This window comes from Pezoporus occidentalis, unplaced genomic scaffold (assembly GCF_034315485.1).
Source record: "Pezoporus occidentalis ecotype Australia unplaced genomic scaffold, CSIRO_AGI_Poc_V1 ctg2, whole genome shotgun sequence".
NCBI lineage: Eukaryota > Metazoa > Chordata > Aves > Psittaciformes > Psittacidae > Pezoporus > Pezoporus occidentalis.
Window position 1 is genome coordinate 8,137,236 of NW_026913855.1, and position 19,072 is coordinate 8,156,307.

Genomic DNA, 19,072 nt, shown 5'->3' on the forward strand with positions numbered 1-19,072 from the left:
TGGGGAATACCGCTGCTGCCGTGAGTAAGGCACATACATGACCCTTACCTCGCAAAGCCCACAATGAAGCTGTCTGTGCACATGTTGCCTGCCGGCAAGCTGGGTGCCATGGTCATCCCTCCCACCTCTCATTCCCAACAATGTTTCTGTTCAGTACTAAAGCTGTAGCCTGTCCAGCCCAAGAGTGGTGGAACACCAGCTCATCTGGCACATCAACAGGGCTCTGACACTGCAATCACAAGCTCTGTGGCTTGCTAAAGCCCACCAGCATGTCACTGGCCCTAGCTCTTCTTGAGGCGAATGTGCAGCAGGAGTAGGTGCTGGCCCTAAGCCAGCACATCAGAGACATTTTGCCCCATAGCCCATTGTAGAGCATCAAACCCATGTAGGGACCACCATGAGGGAATGTGGGCACTGAGACCTGTCTGAGCACAGGTCTCAGCAGCTTGCAGGGCCCAACGCTTGCAGGTGTTAGCTACTGAAAGGAAATTTAGGAAGATTGAAAGGGTCTGGCTCTATGGCACCTGGAAACCATGTAGAGGTGAAGTGAAGGTCATGGCTCCAAGGCTCTGAGGGTCACTCCTCTGTGCAGAAATCCCACCACAGCAGCACAGGTAAAGGATTTTATTGGTTTTTAATAGTCTCTTAATCTTTCACATTTATTTGTTTATTTGCAAGTGTAGAGCAACTTGTAACTGGTTTTTTTCCTGGTCAAGGGTTAAATCTAAATACACAAGTGAAAGAACAGCTTCCTTTTTTGTTGAAGTCAAGCACACTCCTGGCTCATTTCACAGTGGCATGTGAGCACAGGAGGCAGGGAAGGTGGTGTAATGGTGTAATGCCATGGCTGGCTCTGCCAGATCCTCAGCCCCCATTAGATCGGTGCTGCCCTACCACAGAGGGTTCCCGCTGCCTTTGCGAGACAAGGGGCATTGTGTGCTGTGCCCAGGCTTGAACAGCACAGGCAGCTGCTGCTGGGTCAGTGGTGTTGGTGATGAATGTGTTCTGGGGGTCAGGAGGCTGCTCTGCACTGCCCCACGTTGTGTTGCAGGGACTGGGCCCATCCATGTGTAGTGTTTGAGAAGAGCTCTCAAAGCTCGTCTTCCACTTTTCTTCTCCCTGGAAGCAATCCCACCCTCCAGCTCTGGCCATCAGCCGAAGCACAGGATGCAGGGAGGCCTCGAGCTGTGCCAGAATGCCAAGGCTGCCACTTGCAGGGCTCTTGCATGGGAGCAGGGATGGGATAGAGCATGGGACAGGATAGGAGGTTTTCCCCATGCCAGAGGCAGGAGCCAGCAAGAGGGCGGTTGCACCAGGGTGGATTGAAGAGTGAGGTGGGGAGCTGCCCGAGGCCCGGGATGTCCTCTGACAGCGTATGGCAATATCCAGAAGTGGTGGGGAGAAGGCAGTGGTTGCAGGCAGATGGAGGGTGAGGGATGGTGCCAGGTAAGAGGAAGGCTGGGATGGGAAGGCACAGCAGGTGGGAGGTAGGTGGCTGGGTATCCCTGCTGAGAAGGACCGGGAAAGCCGTCTCCATCAGCGGGAGGAGGGACATGGGCATGGTGACTAAACTTCTTGTAAAAGGGGGTGGAGAAGGGAAAGGGAGGGACAAGAAGGCGGGGGGGAAGCCTGCATGTCAGGGCTGAGGAAATGCTGTGGGAACTGCAGCCAGGCACTTTTTTTATCCTCCTTCTTCTTCTCTCTTCTCCCCTCGTGTAGCTGAGAGGAAGGAAAGGAAGAAAGAGAAGTAACTGGCTCAAATGTGCCTCGCTCTGCTGCTGGGGCGCCGGGGCTTGGCTGGAAGGATCTAGTTTCTCTTCTGTGGCAGGAAAAGGAGCCACAGAAGGAGGCAGAGACGGACACCCAGACATGCCCGTCCCGTCAGGCCGCTGGCTCCTTCTCCTGTGCCTCGCTGCTGCTGGCAAGCAGGTAAGGGTGAGCGGGAGCAGGGGGAGGCGGGTGTCGCATCACAGCCCGGGGGGTTTGTTACTTCGCTCGGAGGAGGTGGCGAAGCCGGATCCCGCGGCATCTGGCCCCTCCGGCACTGCGAGAGCGGTGTCAGCGCAGCAGCTTCGCCTGGCTTCTCCTGGTTGGTTGGGTTTTGGTTTTGTTTTCCCCAGCAGCTTGGCCGGTCTCAGCCTTCCCTCCCTTCTCTAAAATCGAAATATCCCAAACCCAAAGTTCCAAAGGAAGTCGGAGGATCTGCGGGGAAAGCAGCCCGCTCCTGCCCAGGGAAGGGTGTGAGAAGCCAGAAAGTATTTGCAGTGAGGTCGCTGAGGGATATAATTTGCATGTGGAGTAAAACTAAGGCAGACTCCACCCTACCAAACAGATGTATACAAGAAAGCGTGAGCACTCTTGTTCCTCCGATGTAGGATGAGCCGCGCTGCAGCTTTCCAGCGTCCCTCGTGCTCTGACCACCCCGCCATTCCCAGTGCAGGCACCCCTGTGCAGCCCCAAGAGCAGGGACTGTGTTGTGACCCCCCGAAACACTGAGGCCCAGATCTGCTCTGTAACCCTCTTGGAGGTTCACGTGTCGCTCAGGACAGAGCTGGGAGCCAAGCCCCAGCCCCAGGTCAGTGGCCCCACAGGAACAGCCCTTTCCTCTGGAGGGGAAAGAACAAAGCAAGGTTTGGCTCTTTGGCTGTTTGCAAACAGAGCGTGCTTGTTTTGCAGCTTCATACAGTGCCAGGTGGCTAATGGTCAGCGTGCTTTACGGTTGGCACCATGGCTGGTCTTCCCCTGTCTTCAGAAAGACTGCTGTCTACAGCCAGCTCTTGCTGAGTCTCATGAGTGGCACACGCTGGGTTTCCTCCAGCAGTTTAGATTCTGAAAACAGAATCTTGCTTTGCTCTTTCTAATTGTACATCTTAAAAGTGACTCCTCTCTCTTCAGGTTATTTAGACCCTTCTAGACTGGCAGACTGTCTGCAAATCCTGCAGACACTTTATTTCCTCCATTAATCAACGTTTGGCACTCTCGCTACCATTTGCATGTCTTTCATTTGAACACCTAGTATTTCTGTCTGCCTCATTAGTCTTGATCAGCTGTGTCACTTTAAGTGCCTCCCTCGCTCAGTGCCATAACTGGGCCATGGCTGCGTTCCCTGAGAACAAGGTGCAGCTTCATGAAAACACAAGTTAAGGAAACAAACCAAAACAAAAACCCTTTGGTGTCTATAGCTTACAATTTGATGTCTGACCGCATAGTCCTGACAGCCCTTCCTCTGGATCCCTGCTCCTAAATATGTTGCCTAAAACCACACAGGCCTTTTTTCCCCCTCTAAAACATATGTTTAGTTCTGACCATCTTCCCTCCTTAGGCTTCTCTTCAATTGCTGCTTTCCAGGTGCCCTCCATATGTATGTGAATGAGCCCACATGATTCACAAGTGAAGTTACATCATAGCTTTCAGGTGGTTTGTCCTGTTCCTCAGTATCTGCTGTATCGGTCTTCCTGATACACAGCCCTGGTGTTCACAGCTGTGATCAGTGCAGTGTGATGAGCAGACCTCAGTGTTCTTCATACCTTTTCTTCAGGTCACTAACTGTTGCAATTTGCTTCCTTCTGGAGCCATTCGGGTTTGGGCAGTTGTTCCCTTTGGAATCTCCTTACTGCCTGGAACCTACTCAACTCTTGACCAAACCTTGGAAATTCAGATTTCCATCCTGTAGCTCCCAGCATGTTTTGGGTACTCTGAGGTAGAACCCAGGAGATCAGGAGGAGCTCCTCATTATTTCTCACCTCTTGTTTCATAGCTTTTCAGAGGATGCAAAACAGGGAACTTGTATTTATTTGGGGCTGATCTGTAAAGACTTTCCACTGCGTTCAACATGTGCTTAATTCCGAGTCTGTAAGTGGTTGCACAGGACGCAACTTTCCATAGCCAACACTTTGGACAAGCAGCAGTACAAAATAGTAGGGGATAAGTCGTACTTTGTCAAAGAACCCATTGATCTAATATCCTGTATTCTAATAACCTGCAAGGCAAGCCTGGAGAGATGCTACTCCCAGCCAGCCTTTCAGGTTCTCCTTTGTTTGACTGATCTGAACAGTGCTTTCTTGTGAGTGCTGTTTTCTGATGGAGCATATTGTGAGAGTAAGTGTGGAAGGGGTGAAGTTTGTATGATGCACTTGTTAGTTTAGAGTTGATAAGATGGTGGCATAGTGGTAGGGCAGTGATATTTGCAACATATTTCCTGCAAAGAATGAGAAACTCTTGGAAATGTAAGTTAATGAATACTCACAGTTCTGCTGAGAATAGGCATGATCATCGTCATATCACCAAGGAGGAAACAGGAACAGAGAATTCGTGACTTGCTCTGGGTCACACACTGAGCGTGGAGCAGCTCTGCTGGGAGCAGGGCTCAGCCCTCCTTGTCTTGTGCTTCAGCCACAAGATGATCTTTCCAAGTGGTTTGTCTTGGGTGCCTGTCAGAGGACACGGGGGTTTGCTTCCTGAGGCACCATCTGCCCAGCTTCTTTGTGCAGAGCAGTCACATCCCTTTCCTTGCTTAGCACTGGTGAAGAGCATAAATGTTTCTATCAGATGGGAGTTCAAGCCTGTGGGAGTGCGCATTAGCAAATATGCAATAAACCAGTTATCTGGTTTAATGACAAGGACTCCTCTTCCCCTCTGTGGCAATGGGATGGGTTCTTCCACTACTCCGTAATATTTACTTTATAGGGCAAGTTGGCTCACTCAAAGCATCTGGAATTCTTTGTAAGATAGAAAGGATTTAGCCAAAGTGAAGATTACTTTTAACTTCCTAAAATACACACTCTTTATGATGAGGGAGGGGGGTGAAGAGTTTAAAAATGTCCATGCTGTCTTATATCATGGGCTCTCCTGGTCCAGTATTCCTGCTCTGATCAAGGCCAAAGGAATTACTTGGTAGAGCAGAACTTCTACAATATCTAATCTAAACTCCTGTATTTACTCTGTTGTTAACAGCATGGGTTTCAAAGTTACTGTAATTCAGCCAGTTCAAGTGTCAAAGTGCCCTTGAATTTGTATGGTTCTTGCAAGCAAAATGCGAAAGTTTTCCTTGCTTTGCAGTTTTCCTCAGCACATGTAAAAAATCTCATATAAAAGCAATATATACACTTAAGAAACCTCTGACACTTCTCTGTTCATGTTAAGTATCACCTTCCTGATGTAATTTCTTCTTTCCCACAAATGGGACCAAAACAAACCTTCACCACATTTCAGAAGTCAGTAGAATTCAAAGCTCATCATCCATCTCTAGGGCACTGACATCATTTATGGTGCAGGGCTTTCTTCATACTGTGCCAGAAGGAAAACAGAACAAGAAAAAGCAGATCAATCAGAGAGCTTTAACTGTGGCCCAAAGGATCTGTTTCTATTGCCTGTTGATGTCATCCCGAGCACCCTCAAGCTCAGAAAAGTGGGATGTGATCTGACCACTCTGCAAGAGACAGTGCAGACCGTAAAAGGGATGTGTGCGTAACTGCTGCCTAGAAAATCACAAAACCTCAAATTGGTGCCCTCTGGCATTTGTACTTTAATGATATTTAGAGGAATCGTATTTGAGTCACTCTGCCTCATTTATCCATCAGTCCCTTGTGGTGGAAAACCCTGCTCTATGAGGTACAGGTGTAAACACAATGAAAGGTAACCCCTGTTGCAAGGATGTCCTCGTCCTGCATCTGTCTGTATGACTGGGTTTCCAGGAGGTGTTTGCAGTGACCAGAGTCAGGAGGGTTCCTGCCACCACATCCTGTTACCACAGAATCCAGACCTCCTTCCAGCAGGGCTCCTCTGCAGTGTGAAGGTTGCTGGATGCCTGGAGGAGGGGGTTGCTTTAGGGGCTGGTTTAGCTTACTGGAGGCAGACAGAGGGAAGAAGAGGGAAATGCAGATGGTTCATCATGCCCTCCGCTGCAAATGTGCTTCTTGCATAGGCTATCCCCTTCCTTTCCATGGAAGGAAACTTGCTGGCTGCTGCTGACTTCTGCTGCAGCTGCTCACCCTCTGGTTTAAGGTTGGCATTGCCTGCACAGAAAAGCAGCTGCTCTGAGAATGGATCATTCTTACTGATGGAAAGCACAAAGGCAAATATTTGTATGTTATAAAAGCAGTATAATAAGGGCTGTTTGAGCAGGTTGCACTATGGACTTGGTTAGGCCTCAGTGTGTATGATACAATAGCCTGCCTGCAAGAGCTTGCTCCTTTTTATGATTTTGAATACGGTCCAAAGTTCATATAGCAGAAGAGAGAATGTTGCTGGACCTCCACAAGCAGCAGTGGCTGGGAGTAGCTGGGTGGGCTGCAGGAGGGAATCCTGCTCTGCACTGCACCCAGGGCAGGCTGCTGTTGCATCTGCGCCATGGCAGCAGGGTTTGGTGTGATGCTTCAGCTCGGGGCAAATGCAAGTTTCCTGATTTGTTCATGTGTCACCACAACATGTGGTCATATTTGTGATGGGATTCTGTGTGAGGGCTCAGCACTGCACCAGAGGAACAACACTGACTTAGGCCTGGTGCTCTGGGACATCCTGGTCTTTGTCCCATTCCTATGCAGCTTCCCCAGCTGCTCTTCACAGTGCTTCCCATGTTTACCTTTTCTGTTTGCCTTTCCAGGGCGTGAGTTACCTGGGCTGAGGGCTGGGCTTTCTTCAGTGTTTGTACAGCACTTAGGATGTCATGGCTGCAAACAAAGCTGAGGAATCATTAATCACCACAGGATAGAGCCATGTCCATTTCCCACCAAAGTCACAGGGAATTCTGCCCATGCGGAGCCAGGAAGCGAGTGGATACATCCCCCCGGCTGACTGCCATCACCCAGGCTGCAGCATCAAACCAACCCTCACCCTTATTCTCTGGGTATCCTTCTGCCTGCAGTGGAGGCATGTACCCTGCACCATTTGGCCAAATGTGTTCGTGGTGCTTCCCAGCCTCTTCCCTGCAATATTCCCGAAGGAGAGGCTGGAGCAGGGGCTGCTGCAGAGGATCACAGCTCAGTAGGCAGGCAGAGAGCTGAGACCCAGAGCCATCTCTCAATTCTGCAGAACTCGCTGGCTGCTTCTTCCCTCTTAAAATCCCAGTAAGGAGCCCAGGCAAGGCAGTGTTGTGTAGAAGAGCCAAGCTGGCCGGTTTAATCCACTCTGCAAGAGCCGACAAGCCAAGGAGGGAAAAAAAAATGAGGTCATTCACCCTCACCACTTTGTGGCTACTCCAAAAGAAAAAGAAGTATGTAGGATCTGTTCAAGAATGACAAAGAACAACATGTGTGACTGCAGATGGGTGCAGGATATATTTAGTCAGTGGTCAAAGTGGAGGGAAAAGAAAAGATCTCGCATGGAAAAAAAAATACTGTGAAGTTTTGTTAGGCAACCCATTAATCTGGGATGCAGATAGGGGAAAATGTGCTACTAGGTTCATGTAAAGTCCTAAAAGTTGCTTATGTAGCACGCAAAGGAATCTATTTTCAGCATGTTATTTTGCTCCAGCAAATAGCTTTGCCTTATGAGCACCGTGTTCTTCTTCATGTTCTTTCATTGGTCAGGAGCAAGGATGTGATGATTCCTTGAATTTGCTCTCACAGAAGAAATATTCTCCCCTGCAATACCACATGTAGCAAACCAGGCTGCTCACGGAAATGAGCCAGAGCCCATCCAAATCAGGGAGGAGTATTTCCACCTACTTGACTGGTCCATGGTCCCCATGGTGACACCTGAAGAGTAAATGAACCAAGTCCTGAGTCCTCTAATAAAGGCAGCAATTCCTTCACGATGGAGAAGGTGCAGATCTGATCAAGCAATACTTACTGTAATTCACACCAAGGCAGAAGGGTCTGTGGGTATTATATGTATCCTTATTATACAGCTACTGTCCAGACTAAGGGCTATGGCCCTACCACTACTCTTTGTAATTCTGCCTGCAAAATATTCAGCATTTGTTCCATGTGGTATGCTAAAATCCAAGAGAAGGATGCCAAAGCAGAGAATCAGGTGGTGAAAGCAGGCTTCCCCTCTTTTTATTCTCTCTGGCATCTCAGCTAGGATTGCAGTATCTTGCCTCACAGTGTAAGAGATTAATCATGGAATCACAGACTGGTTTGGGTTGGAAGAGACCCTAAAGCTCACCCAGTTCCAGCCCCTGCCATGGGCAGGGGCCCCTTCCACTAGACAGGTTACTCCAAGTCCTGTCCAGCCTGACCTTGAACACCACCAGGGATGGAACATTCACAGCTTCCCTGGGAAACCTGTGCAAGTGACTCGCCACCGTCACTGTAAAGAACTTCTTCCTATTGCCTAATCTAAACCTACCCTCTTTCATTTTAAAGCTGTTCCCCGTTTTCTGATCCCTACATGCCCCTGTCCCTCTCCAGCATCCTTGTAGGCTCCCTTCAGATACTGGAAGGCTGCTATGAGGTCTCCACGCAGCCTTCTCTTCTCCAGGCTGAACAGCCCCAACTTCCTCAGCCTCTCTTCATACAGGAGGTGCTCCAGTCCCCTGATCATCCTCGTGGCCCTTCTCTGGATTTGCTCCAACAACTTGCTCTTGTGTTGGGGGTCCCAGAACTGCACACAGTACTCCAGGTGGGGTCTCACGAGAGCAGAGTCGAGGGGCAGGATCACCTCCTTCGACCTCCTGGTCATGCTCCTTTTGATGCACCCCAGGATACGGTTGGCTTTCTGGGCTGCGAGCACACACTGAAGCTGGCTCATGTTCATTTTCTCATCAACCAACACCCCCAAGTCCTTCTCTGCAGAGCATTTCTCAATTTGATCTCTGCTCAGCCTGTAGCTGTGCTTGGAATTGCCCTGACCCACATGCAGGCTGGAAGGAAAGGTACATAAACAGATTTTTAAGCATAGAAAGTCCCCATTGAACTTCCAATCTGACATCCAGAAATAGCCCAACCCAAGAAATCTCTCATGGTCATTTATTCATTAAGATTCAACTTCAGTCAATCAGGCATGGAAAAATAATCTGCAGAACTAATCTGCTGAGCGCTGCTGTTGCACCTGTTTAATCCAGAAGAGATTTGCCTTTGCAGGCCTTTTCTCAAGAACGTCTGGGTATTACCTTTGTTAATGTCACTGTTCTGCTGGGTTTATTTCTGTTTGCTACAGGCCGTTGTCTTGCTGCCAGGCCTTTTTGTTACATGTTTTGGTTTTGTTAGCCTTTGGGTTTGTGCTTTCTGATTCGTCTTTAAAATATTCTACCTAGTGGCTGTTAGTCTTTCAATTGCTGTGGCAGTGAGGACATGTAGGTTTAAAACATGAGGTTTTGCACCAGAGCACAATGTGCAGCTGCTACCAACCACTGAGCTGATGAAAATGTAAGGTGTACCCTTCTGGCTGTTGTATGCAGATGATTTTCTCTGAATAATGAATGCTGTGCAAGTGATAGTGAGCTTTCAGCCCACAGAAGAAAGCTGGCTCATTTACAGGTTCAGTCAGTAGCCATTTCACCCTTGCCATTTATCACTTCTGTCATCTCCCGTCTGATACACCTGAGGTTTCTGTCTGCCTTACCCACACCGTGCTGCTTGAAAAGTGGTCAGTGCAGAACTTCTCCTTCACACAGTCTACTGGCTAGAAATAACTCTGGTGGGTTTGAGATTGGTGAGTGGTCCTTCCCGCTGATGGAGCAGCACCTGTGCTCAGGTATTTGCTTTTTGTTGTGCACTAAAACAGGGGGGCAAGGGGAATAGTCAGGATGGGGCACCGTTTGCCTGCTTTCTGGCTGCAAGTTACTGTTTTCTCTTGACCTCTTTTACTATTGGTTTTATCCCTCGTGGTCTTTCTGGCCACTTTAGGTATTCAGGCTCTAGTAGGGTTTCAAGGACCTATTTTTTAAGAGTGAAATAATATTTAGGATTTAGCTGTTACCATTTCCCGGATATATTTTACCACATGGTGGTATTTCTGTGATGTGGTTTACTGGTCACTGGAAAATTGACATCACCAAAGGTATCTCATTCACAATCTAAGATTTTTATGATGAATTACAGACCTGCAAGCAAATAACTGGAATTGCAAAGCTGAGACTTCTGTGCTGCTTTGATCCAGTTTTTATAGACAGTGGAGACTGTCTATGAAGGAACTGTTGCATTCAGCGTCCATGTGATTATGATTAAGCCTTTAACATAAGACTCTTCTTTCCCCTTGCAAACCCAGAACTGTAAAAATTTCCAGCATCATTCACTGTGCATGTTTCTGTTATGCACCTCAGCAGAGCGCCAGGGAGCACCAGCCGCAGAGCAGCACCCATCGAAAGCTACATTCTAGTTTTATTCTTCAGTAATTTTCCATGCAAGCCTCTGAAACTGGCAACAAACCACAGCAATCTGGGGTCTGCTTAGCGATACTGAAGACCCAGTTCCTCAGGTAGGAAGCTGGAAGGCTGCGGGCACACAACCAGTACCTGCTTCTTGTATTTGAAGCAGAAAAAGCAGCAGGCAACTGCAGAGGCCATCCTAGCTGAATACCAAGGTGCTGTGGTTGCAGAGCTGCTTTGGACCAAGGAATGCTGGTCAAAGCTCAGTCCCCTTGACAAAGGTGAATAAAGCCCCAAATCCACAGAAGTATTATAGTTCTACAGCAGGCATGTCTAAGGATCTCAAAGGCAAGTGGTTTGAATAAACTCAGGCTCCAAAGTACAAAGAAGTGTTGTGTAGGACAGGACAGACTGTAGTTGTTTCTCCCATAGGTGCTTTGGTTCTATAATACTAAATGGAGAAAAAAAAAATGTGCTTTGCCGTGTGAAATGATGACAGATGACTTGAATAGTGTCCAGCAGCAGCTACAGTGATCAGGAAGGTGTCATTTCAAGGTAGTTACCCCTTGGTGTGTCCCTCTACATCTCAGGTTTTTTGTAAAACTACGATTATCGCTAATGAGCAATCCTCATTGAGGCCTCAGGGTCTTGTTCAGAAGTGACATGGGAAAAAGACTGTGGAAACCCCCGAGCTTGTTCTTCCAGATTTTTTCTTTTAAAGGAAAGAGGCCCATGCAACTCTATCGTCTCTGAAATGTCTGTCTGGACGTTCATCTGAGCGAGAAAGTAATTTTAGCATCCATGACACACAGCTTCTGCAGCCATCCGATTGCTCAACGGCACAAAGAATAAATATTTCCTTAAGCCTGAGGACAGGAATCAGAATGCTGCTGGTTCCCCCTTCAGAAGCACCTGTGTGTGTGTTTTTTCAAGGCCCGAGTAACAGAGTGGTGCTTTGTAGCTCTGAGTCATCGCAGCTTTCCAACCGTACAAGCACAAACATACTCTTGCTTGGCGTCCTTTTTAACAAATAGGCAAATAAACAAAAACCAACAAAGGGCTGAAGGTCTGCCTGCAGCTTGACACCAAAACAGAGTCCTGCTGCAAACTTTGACATGAGCATGCCTGCTTTCCCAGAGAAGTCAGTGGTGCTACTCACGTGCTCAAAGGGTAAGCAGGTATTGGCATGCTTTACCAAACTGGATCCGCAAGGCCTGGAGGAGGTTTGTCTTTCCTCTGTCAGGTATACTTGTTCTGAGGTAATGTTAATTACCTGAAGGTAATTAGAAGACAAGCTGACTGGAGTTAGGAAGTGGTGCAAACCTGTGTGCTTTGCACACTTTAAAAGTGGCAAATTATATTTACATATGATACCTACCTAGAGTGCTTTGAAGCACTCATTTGCACATGGTGGTTGGATTTAATGGGCAGCTTCGCTGATAGTGAGACAGTTAAAGGAACAGCCAGGTTGGGTTTTGTCTTACCACTTCAGAGGAGGTTGATGCCACCTCATTCATCGAGGCCCCTTCTCTCTCAGTATTGTCCAAATCACTCTGACCCACAGGCCAGCACCCGATGAGAGGCAGGATGTTCCAGGGGTTATGAGGCGAACTTGAGACTTGGGAGACTTGGTTTGGTTTCCTGTCACCTCTGTGAAGCTAGCTGGCCTCTGGGTGCAAGTTCCTCATCTGCGAAACAGATTACACTTCCCCGTCTCAGAGGGACACTGTAGCGGGAATGTGCTGGTGACGGTGAAGCATCAGGTCCTCGTGCACAAGTGCATCTTAGCTGCCAAGGGAAGCCAATTTACTGTTTGACAATGGGACACGCATGGTCCCCTGCAGAAGAATAAACAAGGGACAATCCATCTTCAATGGGGCTGTGTTAGCAAAAGGGCCCAAGTTCAGCTCCCACCCTAAGAAGATCCCAGGTGGCTTTTGTTTCCTTTCCTGTCCTCTCTCCCCCTGCATCCTGTATGCTTGGCAGGCCCAGTCAGTCCATACCAGTGCAAAATCCCTTGCCTTTGGGAGGAGGCTGTGTTCACATGGAGGTTAGCACATGGATGCTGAGAGCCTTGTCTTTACAGCGCTGGGCGTAAATCAAAGGAGGGAGAACTGTAGCTCTGTGAATGCATTGGCTTGTGTAAAAAGGGGAAGGACACAGTCACAGAAGAGACTACTTGTTGACATAGAATGTAGATTTATGCAGCTGTGAGTTATACCATAACAATAGCCCTTTTTATATGGTAAAGCACAGAGGTATGAGATGATTTCCAAAAGGTGGCTGAGCAATTCGCCTGCTCCACTAGCCTTGGCACCAGGGAATTGCTGCTTCTCCTCAGGCTGAGCTGTGATTCTCAGTAATTATTCCAGAACTTCTAGCTGAATGCTCTTTATTTGTATATCCTTCCTTAAAAAGGATGACTTTGCCCTTGTTTGACACTTCAGTAATTTAGTCTTTCTTCTGAAGAGGAACTATCAAACTGGGGCAAACAAGGAAGGAGAGGACATTCTGTGACAAAAAGTGAGTGCCCGGACCTGTTGTTGGTCTCATCACTTTTGTTGCCTTTTCAGATGACTGGGAATAGCGAATCAGTTGCTCAAGACCTTCTTCTCTCTGCTGCTCAGTCCCTCAGCATTTCCTCAGTCCTGTGCTGGACAGCTTAATGCTTTAGCAGACACCGCCTGAACAGCGTTACAGAAACCAAGCTCCTTCGATGACAGGAGTGTTTTCAGTGGTTCCCCTGGGACACTGAGCGGTGTCACTGTTCCACTGCCTGGTTGGCCCAGCTTTCCATTTCCTAGATCACCTCCTGCCTTGCCAGCACTGATCGTTATCCTGTGCTCCTCCTGGGAGGTGCTGCACAAACACAAAACGCAATGTTTGTTCCTAAACTTATATAACCTAATCACAAGATGGGTACTGTAATGAATGCAAAGAGACAAGGAAATGGGGAGACCACAGAAAGTTTCTTATAAGACTAGGCTTTTAATTTGACCTGGGATTGTTGTAATAATAAAGAAAAATGGCTTAAAGTTGTTCATAAGCTGCAAAAATATAGAAACTCAAGACCTCTGACTTGAGGTACTTATTCTGTTCCAGACACATCTAGTGCAGTTTTGATAAAAACAAGTCATGCACCAATCCATGGCTCAAACTCCAAGCCAAAAGGTGGTATTCTAAAGAAAAACGTCAACCTTTTTGGTCATCTGTAAGTTACAAGACCTTCCCAGCATTAGAAGAGGGCAAGAGGCTTAGGGATAAAGAATTTCTGTTTAAAGAGATTGCTGTTGCTGAAACTAGAAAAGGAGAAGAAAGGAAGTAAAGACTCAGAGGAAACAAGAGGAGAATGCTAAGTAGAAAAATAGAAACCAGTGTTAGTGTTATGGCTGTCTTATGCTATTAGATGGCAAAAGCTTACTTTACCCAGCAGCAGAAGCTGTATTGCAGTTTACCCAAGGTAAGTGGGATTTTAACAACTGTATCTAATAATGAAGGACTGCTTGCTATGTGTCAGATTTTGAATCATCTTATCTATTGAAAGATCAACTGTTTGCAAGGTGTTGAGTTTGCTTGAAGGATTGGTACTGGGGGACTCCTGGGCAGATGAAGCAGGGTCAGTGAGGAGGAGCTTGTGCCCGGCTGTGTGTAGGACCAGGGAGCAGGGAGGGCAAATGAAGGCCCATAAGAGCTAGAGGCAACACTGCTACCTGCTTTGCCCATGCTCTCTCACATAACAGTTTCAGGTGTTTTGGGGCTGGTTTGGTTTTGAGTTTTGAGAAGCAAAAAGCTGTTATCTTAATTGTATCATCTCTGCAGGACACAGTGAGAGCTCGAAAACACTGCAAAATTAAAGCCCAGTGTTTCCTGGAGCTAGCCAGGGGTGTTGTATATCCCAGTTGGAAGCTGGGAACTTCTTTTCCAGCAGTATAAATCATTCACCTTACTTGTTTGCTGAATGTTATACCTTAAAAATGTCAGTTGCTCAGGTCTCGGTGTGAGGTCGTATCTGTGGAAGAGACTACAGAAGTATCTCTGTGCCAATTAGTATCTCTGTGCCAATTTTCTTTTCTTTACAATTGTTTTAAAGTCATAGATTTCAAATATTAGAGTACTGTAAGAAAAGGTTACATAGCAGGCCAAAAGTTCATGACAATTGCCAGATTGTGTTATTTATTTACCACCTGGCTGTATTACAAGTCCCTGTGTGTACAGTATCAAGTACATATTCTTAGCATGTCTACAAAGCGCCTTTGAAGTCATAAATGTTAGGTAATTTTTACTGCTTAGCTATCAAAAATGTTATACAAAAGAAATGTTTTCCTCTTCTCTGCCAGCACTGTGACTAGGCAGGTCTGAAGCAATTCGAATATATTGGTTCTCATGTGTTCTCTCTCCTTCCTTATTCCAGCTGTCACTACAAATTACCCCGCTGTGTGAAAGCGAACAACACTATGAATACTCTGGACGGTGCTGCACAAAGTGTGAGCCAGGTATGTGGGCACTGGGCTGTAGCAGCTTCAGAACTGAAGAGCTCATTAAAACCAGCTCTGTGAGTCAGTAAGGCAGCTCAGTCTTGCGACTCTGCTAATCTATTGGCACATACTCTTGCAGGTACATGATTTTAGGCTTACAAGTGCCTTCTGGTGCAGGAGTGGCCCTGCTGACCTCATCAAAAGCCATAGCAGTTATTTTGTTGGGATAGCACTTAACCACTGCAGGAGATAGAAAGCAACTTGATTCTTGTGAACGTAGGTAGGGCTGCTCCCAGGCCATAGGCTTTGTGGATGTTTCAGTGCCACACTAGATGGGGGCCAGACTGAGGAAGTGAAAAGGTGGCAGGAAGAAATGATTGTCCACAGCAGTGTTAGCCCAACCTGTTATTTTCCCTAAGCTCCTTAGACAGCTAGTGTGCAACTTGCAAACAGCCTACTTGTCCTTCTGTCATTCACAGGAAAGTACATGTCTGCCAGATGCACTGAGACTTCTGATAGTGTGTGCAAGCCATGTGGCCCAAATGAGTACATGGATGTCTGGAATGAAGAAGATAAATGCTTACTACATAAAATATGTGATCAAGGTGAGCTGTTCATACTGAAGAACCTTTCAATCCAAATTAATGAAGCACAAATATGGGAAAGTGGATCTGGGAAAGTGGATCTAGGGAAGTGGCTTTGTTTGGGTACCCAGCACTGGAGGCTGGGCTTGGAGAAGAGCCTGATGGAGAGGGAGGTCCCCAGACAGCAGAGCTTCTGTGCTGAGCACCGCAACCACAGTCTCCATGCTACTGATAATTGTTATCTTCACTGGGGCCATTCACCTCCTGTGAGTTGATCTTAAAAGCTGTCCTTTTGCCCAGCACACCGTGCATTCACTTCCTCTTAACACATTCATCTCCCCATTGCAAAAGGTTTATTTCCCACAGCAGCAACAAGGAAAATAAGTATTGTTCAGGAGTGCAATCAGTGAAGAGCTCCCTGTACTGATCAAGGGTCTGCTACGCTTCTTCAAAGATAACATTTCCTCTAACATGGGTGGGTTTGCGTCTGCATTTAGGCAAAGTCAATAGGTAGAACAGGAGGTTCATAAACTTGAGGCTTATTACCAAAGACATTTTTACTCCCATCTGCTTTCTCTTTCAGGGAAAGCCCTGAGAGAAGTGAACCCAGGGAACAGCACTTTCCAGAGGCAGTGTGCTTGTACAGTGGGCTACCACTGGAATGAAGACTGTGACTGCTGTCAGCGAAATACCATATGTGCTCCAGGATTTGGAGTCAAGCATCCTGGTAAGATACAGAAAGGGGACATACAGAGTGAAATGTCCAGCCTTGGCCTACAAGGTAAGGCCAGCATTATGTGCGTTGTGATGTTAGAGAGGACACTTTGGACTCTCAGATGACTGCCAACAGAAGATGCATATCTGAGTTATCTTTACTACTGCATATGATCCTCCTGGACTATTTGCATTTTGAAGGCTTCTATGTTTGTAGTTAAAGTAGTATCTTGTATCAAGTGATTTTTACAAGATAGCATGTGGACCTGGCACTAGTTGCAAGGTGTTCAGTGTATTTCTAGTGCTTGCTGAGGTGTCTGACTGTGAGTCACTAGGTCATGAATTGTTCCAGTGTTCAGAACAGCAGTCCATTCAGAGAAGCAATCTTCAGGGATTGTTCCTGAGGTTGGATTTGAAATCAGGTTTCAACGACTTTGCATTGGCATTTTATAGTGTTATAAGCAAGCTGAAAGTTGTAATGAGCACTGAGAAAAGCTGTGCCAAGCATGTGAGGAACCCCAAAAAAGCAGTATGTAATAGAGTCATGGAGGATGAAATGCTGCATGGACTGGAGCACAGTAGTGCTGTTTTTTCTCCACTCTAGCAAGTCCTGATGATACAGCATTTTGTTTACTGTGGCTTCACAGAAGTGACAAAACCAGTTAGTGTCACTGTCTGTGGCATAGCATTGACATGAGGAAGTTAATGGAAGGGGAAGGATATAATAGCTGTGTGTTATTTCACAACAACTACAAATGGCTCCTGGTCATTTCTCATTTTGATCATGTAGAGAAGTACTCAGGTGAGACTAACATATTTTTTTCTGTTTACATGTGACTGTGATTGCTGCTCCAATGTAATCTAAGATCCTTCTCTTGTCAGGGAAGCTTTCAAGGGGGCTGGTGGGGTGAAGCAGGAGGATGGGGAGCATAATCACCTTCTCCTCACCTGAAAGAAAATTCAGCTATGAAGTTTTTCTTTCTTTACTCCACACAGTGCAACAAGACCAGGACACAATGTGTATACCATGTCCCAGAGGTTACTTCTCAAAGGTTGCTTCATCTACTGACGAGTGTAAATCCTGGACCAAGTAAGTCCCTGTATCTTGTAAGAGGACCACAACATCCAGGAGACTGGGAGAAGCTTGGGTAAAAGCATATTTCAGTGGGGCTTTTCAGGCTGTCTGCAGAGCACACAGAGCATCTCTGTTGGTAGTGCAGCGGTAAAAGCATTCTCACACTGAAGCTTGAGTTCTCTCTCTTGGAGTAAGAGAGAGCAGTAACAACAGAACTGCTGAGCTGATGCCGCTGAAAATAAAGATGGTATTTGAGGTTCTTATGGGTGGAGAAATGCAGGAGAAATGTATGTTACAACAGAAAGTGCTACTCTGCATAAATGTAGGAGCTGTGACAAGCTTCCTCTTTGAGAACCTAGGCTCTTTGTCTTTCTTTTTCAGCTGTACAGCCCTAGGAATGACAGAAGACATGCCTGGGACTGAGAAGTCAGATGCAGTTTGTGCAGAATGGAAGGTGCCAGAGCCATCGGAAGATGGTACGTGTCCTTGTACAGGTTATCTGTTAGAAAGTGGCAGGCAGGAGGAGGGATGTGTTTACTAGCGGTTTTGGCTGGCTTAACTCCATTCCCATTGTGGGTGACTTTAGGGGGAGCTGCTGTAGGCCAAGACCGTGTTCTTGGAAAATCCCACCATTAAAGATTGCTTGAAGCCTTCTGGCTCTAGGGCCCATGTCTACTGCTAAGCAGACCTTTACATCTCCCACTGAAACTGCATGGCAAGCAGCAATGCTGTTATACCCATGACCTCCAGGGGAGAAAGCACAGCCCGTGGGCTGCTGGCAGCTTGAAAGAGGACTTCCAGAGGAATATGACTGGGTCACACCTCTCTGAGACACAATGACTCTGGATTCTTATAGAGATGGTACCTTCAGTAAGGCTGCTTGTCACAGAACTGCATGAGTTCTAAGCTGTTGTCTTTATTACAGAAACTGAAAATCAAATAGGAAGGAAAAAAAATCTCTTGTGGAAAAGCAGTTGAAATGAGCAAGGGTTGTCATACAGCTGAGTACAAGCTGTGTGTTGATGGCACTATCTTTTTTACATCCTGCAGGAACAAACCAAATCTTATACGTGTTGATTGTCGTCTCATTTTTTGTGGCAGTAATTGGCATTGTCATCTTCATTGTATACTACAAAAATAAGGGGAAAAAGCTGACAGGTACGTGTGGCTAACGATATTCATGCATGTGACAACTGCATGGCTCTCTGTACACTCTGATTTCATGGATAACTACCATTACCATGTTTAACTACATGCTGCTCTGCACCACGTGGCACAGAAGAGCCCTTGGCCAAAGGGAAGCAGACACAGACACAGGGAGCTTTCACCACCTCTTGTCTCCTTTGTCCCACTCTCCCTCCTCCCCTGAAACCGACATCTGGACAGGTTAAAATATGGATTTCAAGACAAAGGCCTGTTGTGCTTTTGAAAACATGATGGAGGCAGTGTTTTTAGCTGAAGTTCTGATGAGGTATGGGGGAAATACTAGAAGGAAATAGAATAAAACAGTAAAATTAGAAAATCAGAAAAATTTCAGCAAAGACATGCTGAATGACATTGGGGTTCTCAGTATATTATTAATTCAGTGGAATTACCTTCAACAGTTACTCAACTCTCTGTTAAGCCCTGGATCTCCTTAGTTAAGGACATACCCATATTGTTCCATTCACATTTTATTTTCTCCCCTGAAATACGGAATGTTTTTCCTTGTGTAGTTTTCCCATTGTCTCCTTTCCCAAGCCCTAGCAATGTATGAAATGTTTTGGGAACAGTGGAAGGGAAGAACAGTAACCCTGTCTTGTAAAGTATATTTCAGCCTGTGTTTTAGAAATAGGGTGCCTCTGCCACACTAAACATGGGTTGAGCTAAATCTGGAATTCCTGGGATGGGCTGGAGGAAATGGTGACTCTTCTTGCAAACCAAATACGATGCAAAGCAGGTTAGGGGGGAGTTCTTTTTATTTGACATTTCTATT

At 46.6% G+C, this 19,072-nt stretch overlaps 1 protein-coding gene across 2 annotated transcripts in view; it reads left to right on the plus strand.

Annotated features, from left to right (window-relative positions):
* The first annotated feature begins 417 nt into the window (after window positions 1-417).
* Window positions 418-19,072, plus strand: part of TNFRSF11A (TNF receptor superfamily member 11a) — a 29,311-nt gene continuing 10,656 nt past the window's right edge. The window contains exons 1-8 of one of the 2 annotated variants that reach the window (XM_062617725.1): window positions 418-614; window positions 1,720-1,929; window positions 14,661-14,742; window positions 15,204-15,329; window positions 15,892-16,035; window positions 17,019-17,112; window positions 17,479-17,573; window positions 18,148-18,255. In XM_062617725.1, the coding sequence (XP_062473709.1) occupies window positions 1,870-1,929; window positions 14,661-14,742; window positions 15,204-15,329; window positions 15,892-16,035; window positions 17,019-17,112; window positions 17,479-17,573; window positions 18,148-18,255 (709 nt within the window). In that variant the 5' untranslated portion in view covers window positions 418-614; window positions 1,720-1,869. Of the gene's footprint in view, window positions 615-1,599; window positions 1,930-14,660; window positions 14,743-15,203; window positions 15,330-15,891; window positions 16,036-17,018; window positions 17,113-17,478; window positions 17,574-18,147; window positions 18,256-19,072 lie in introns of those variants that run through there. The other variant, XM_062617724.1, reaches the window with a different exon arrangement.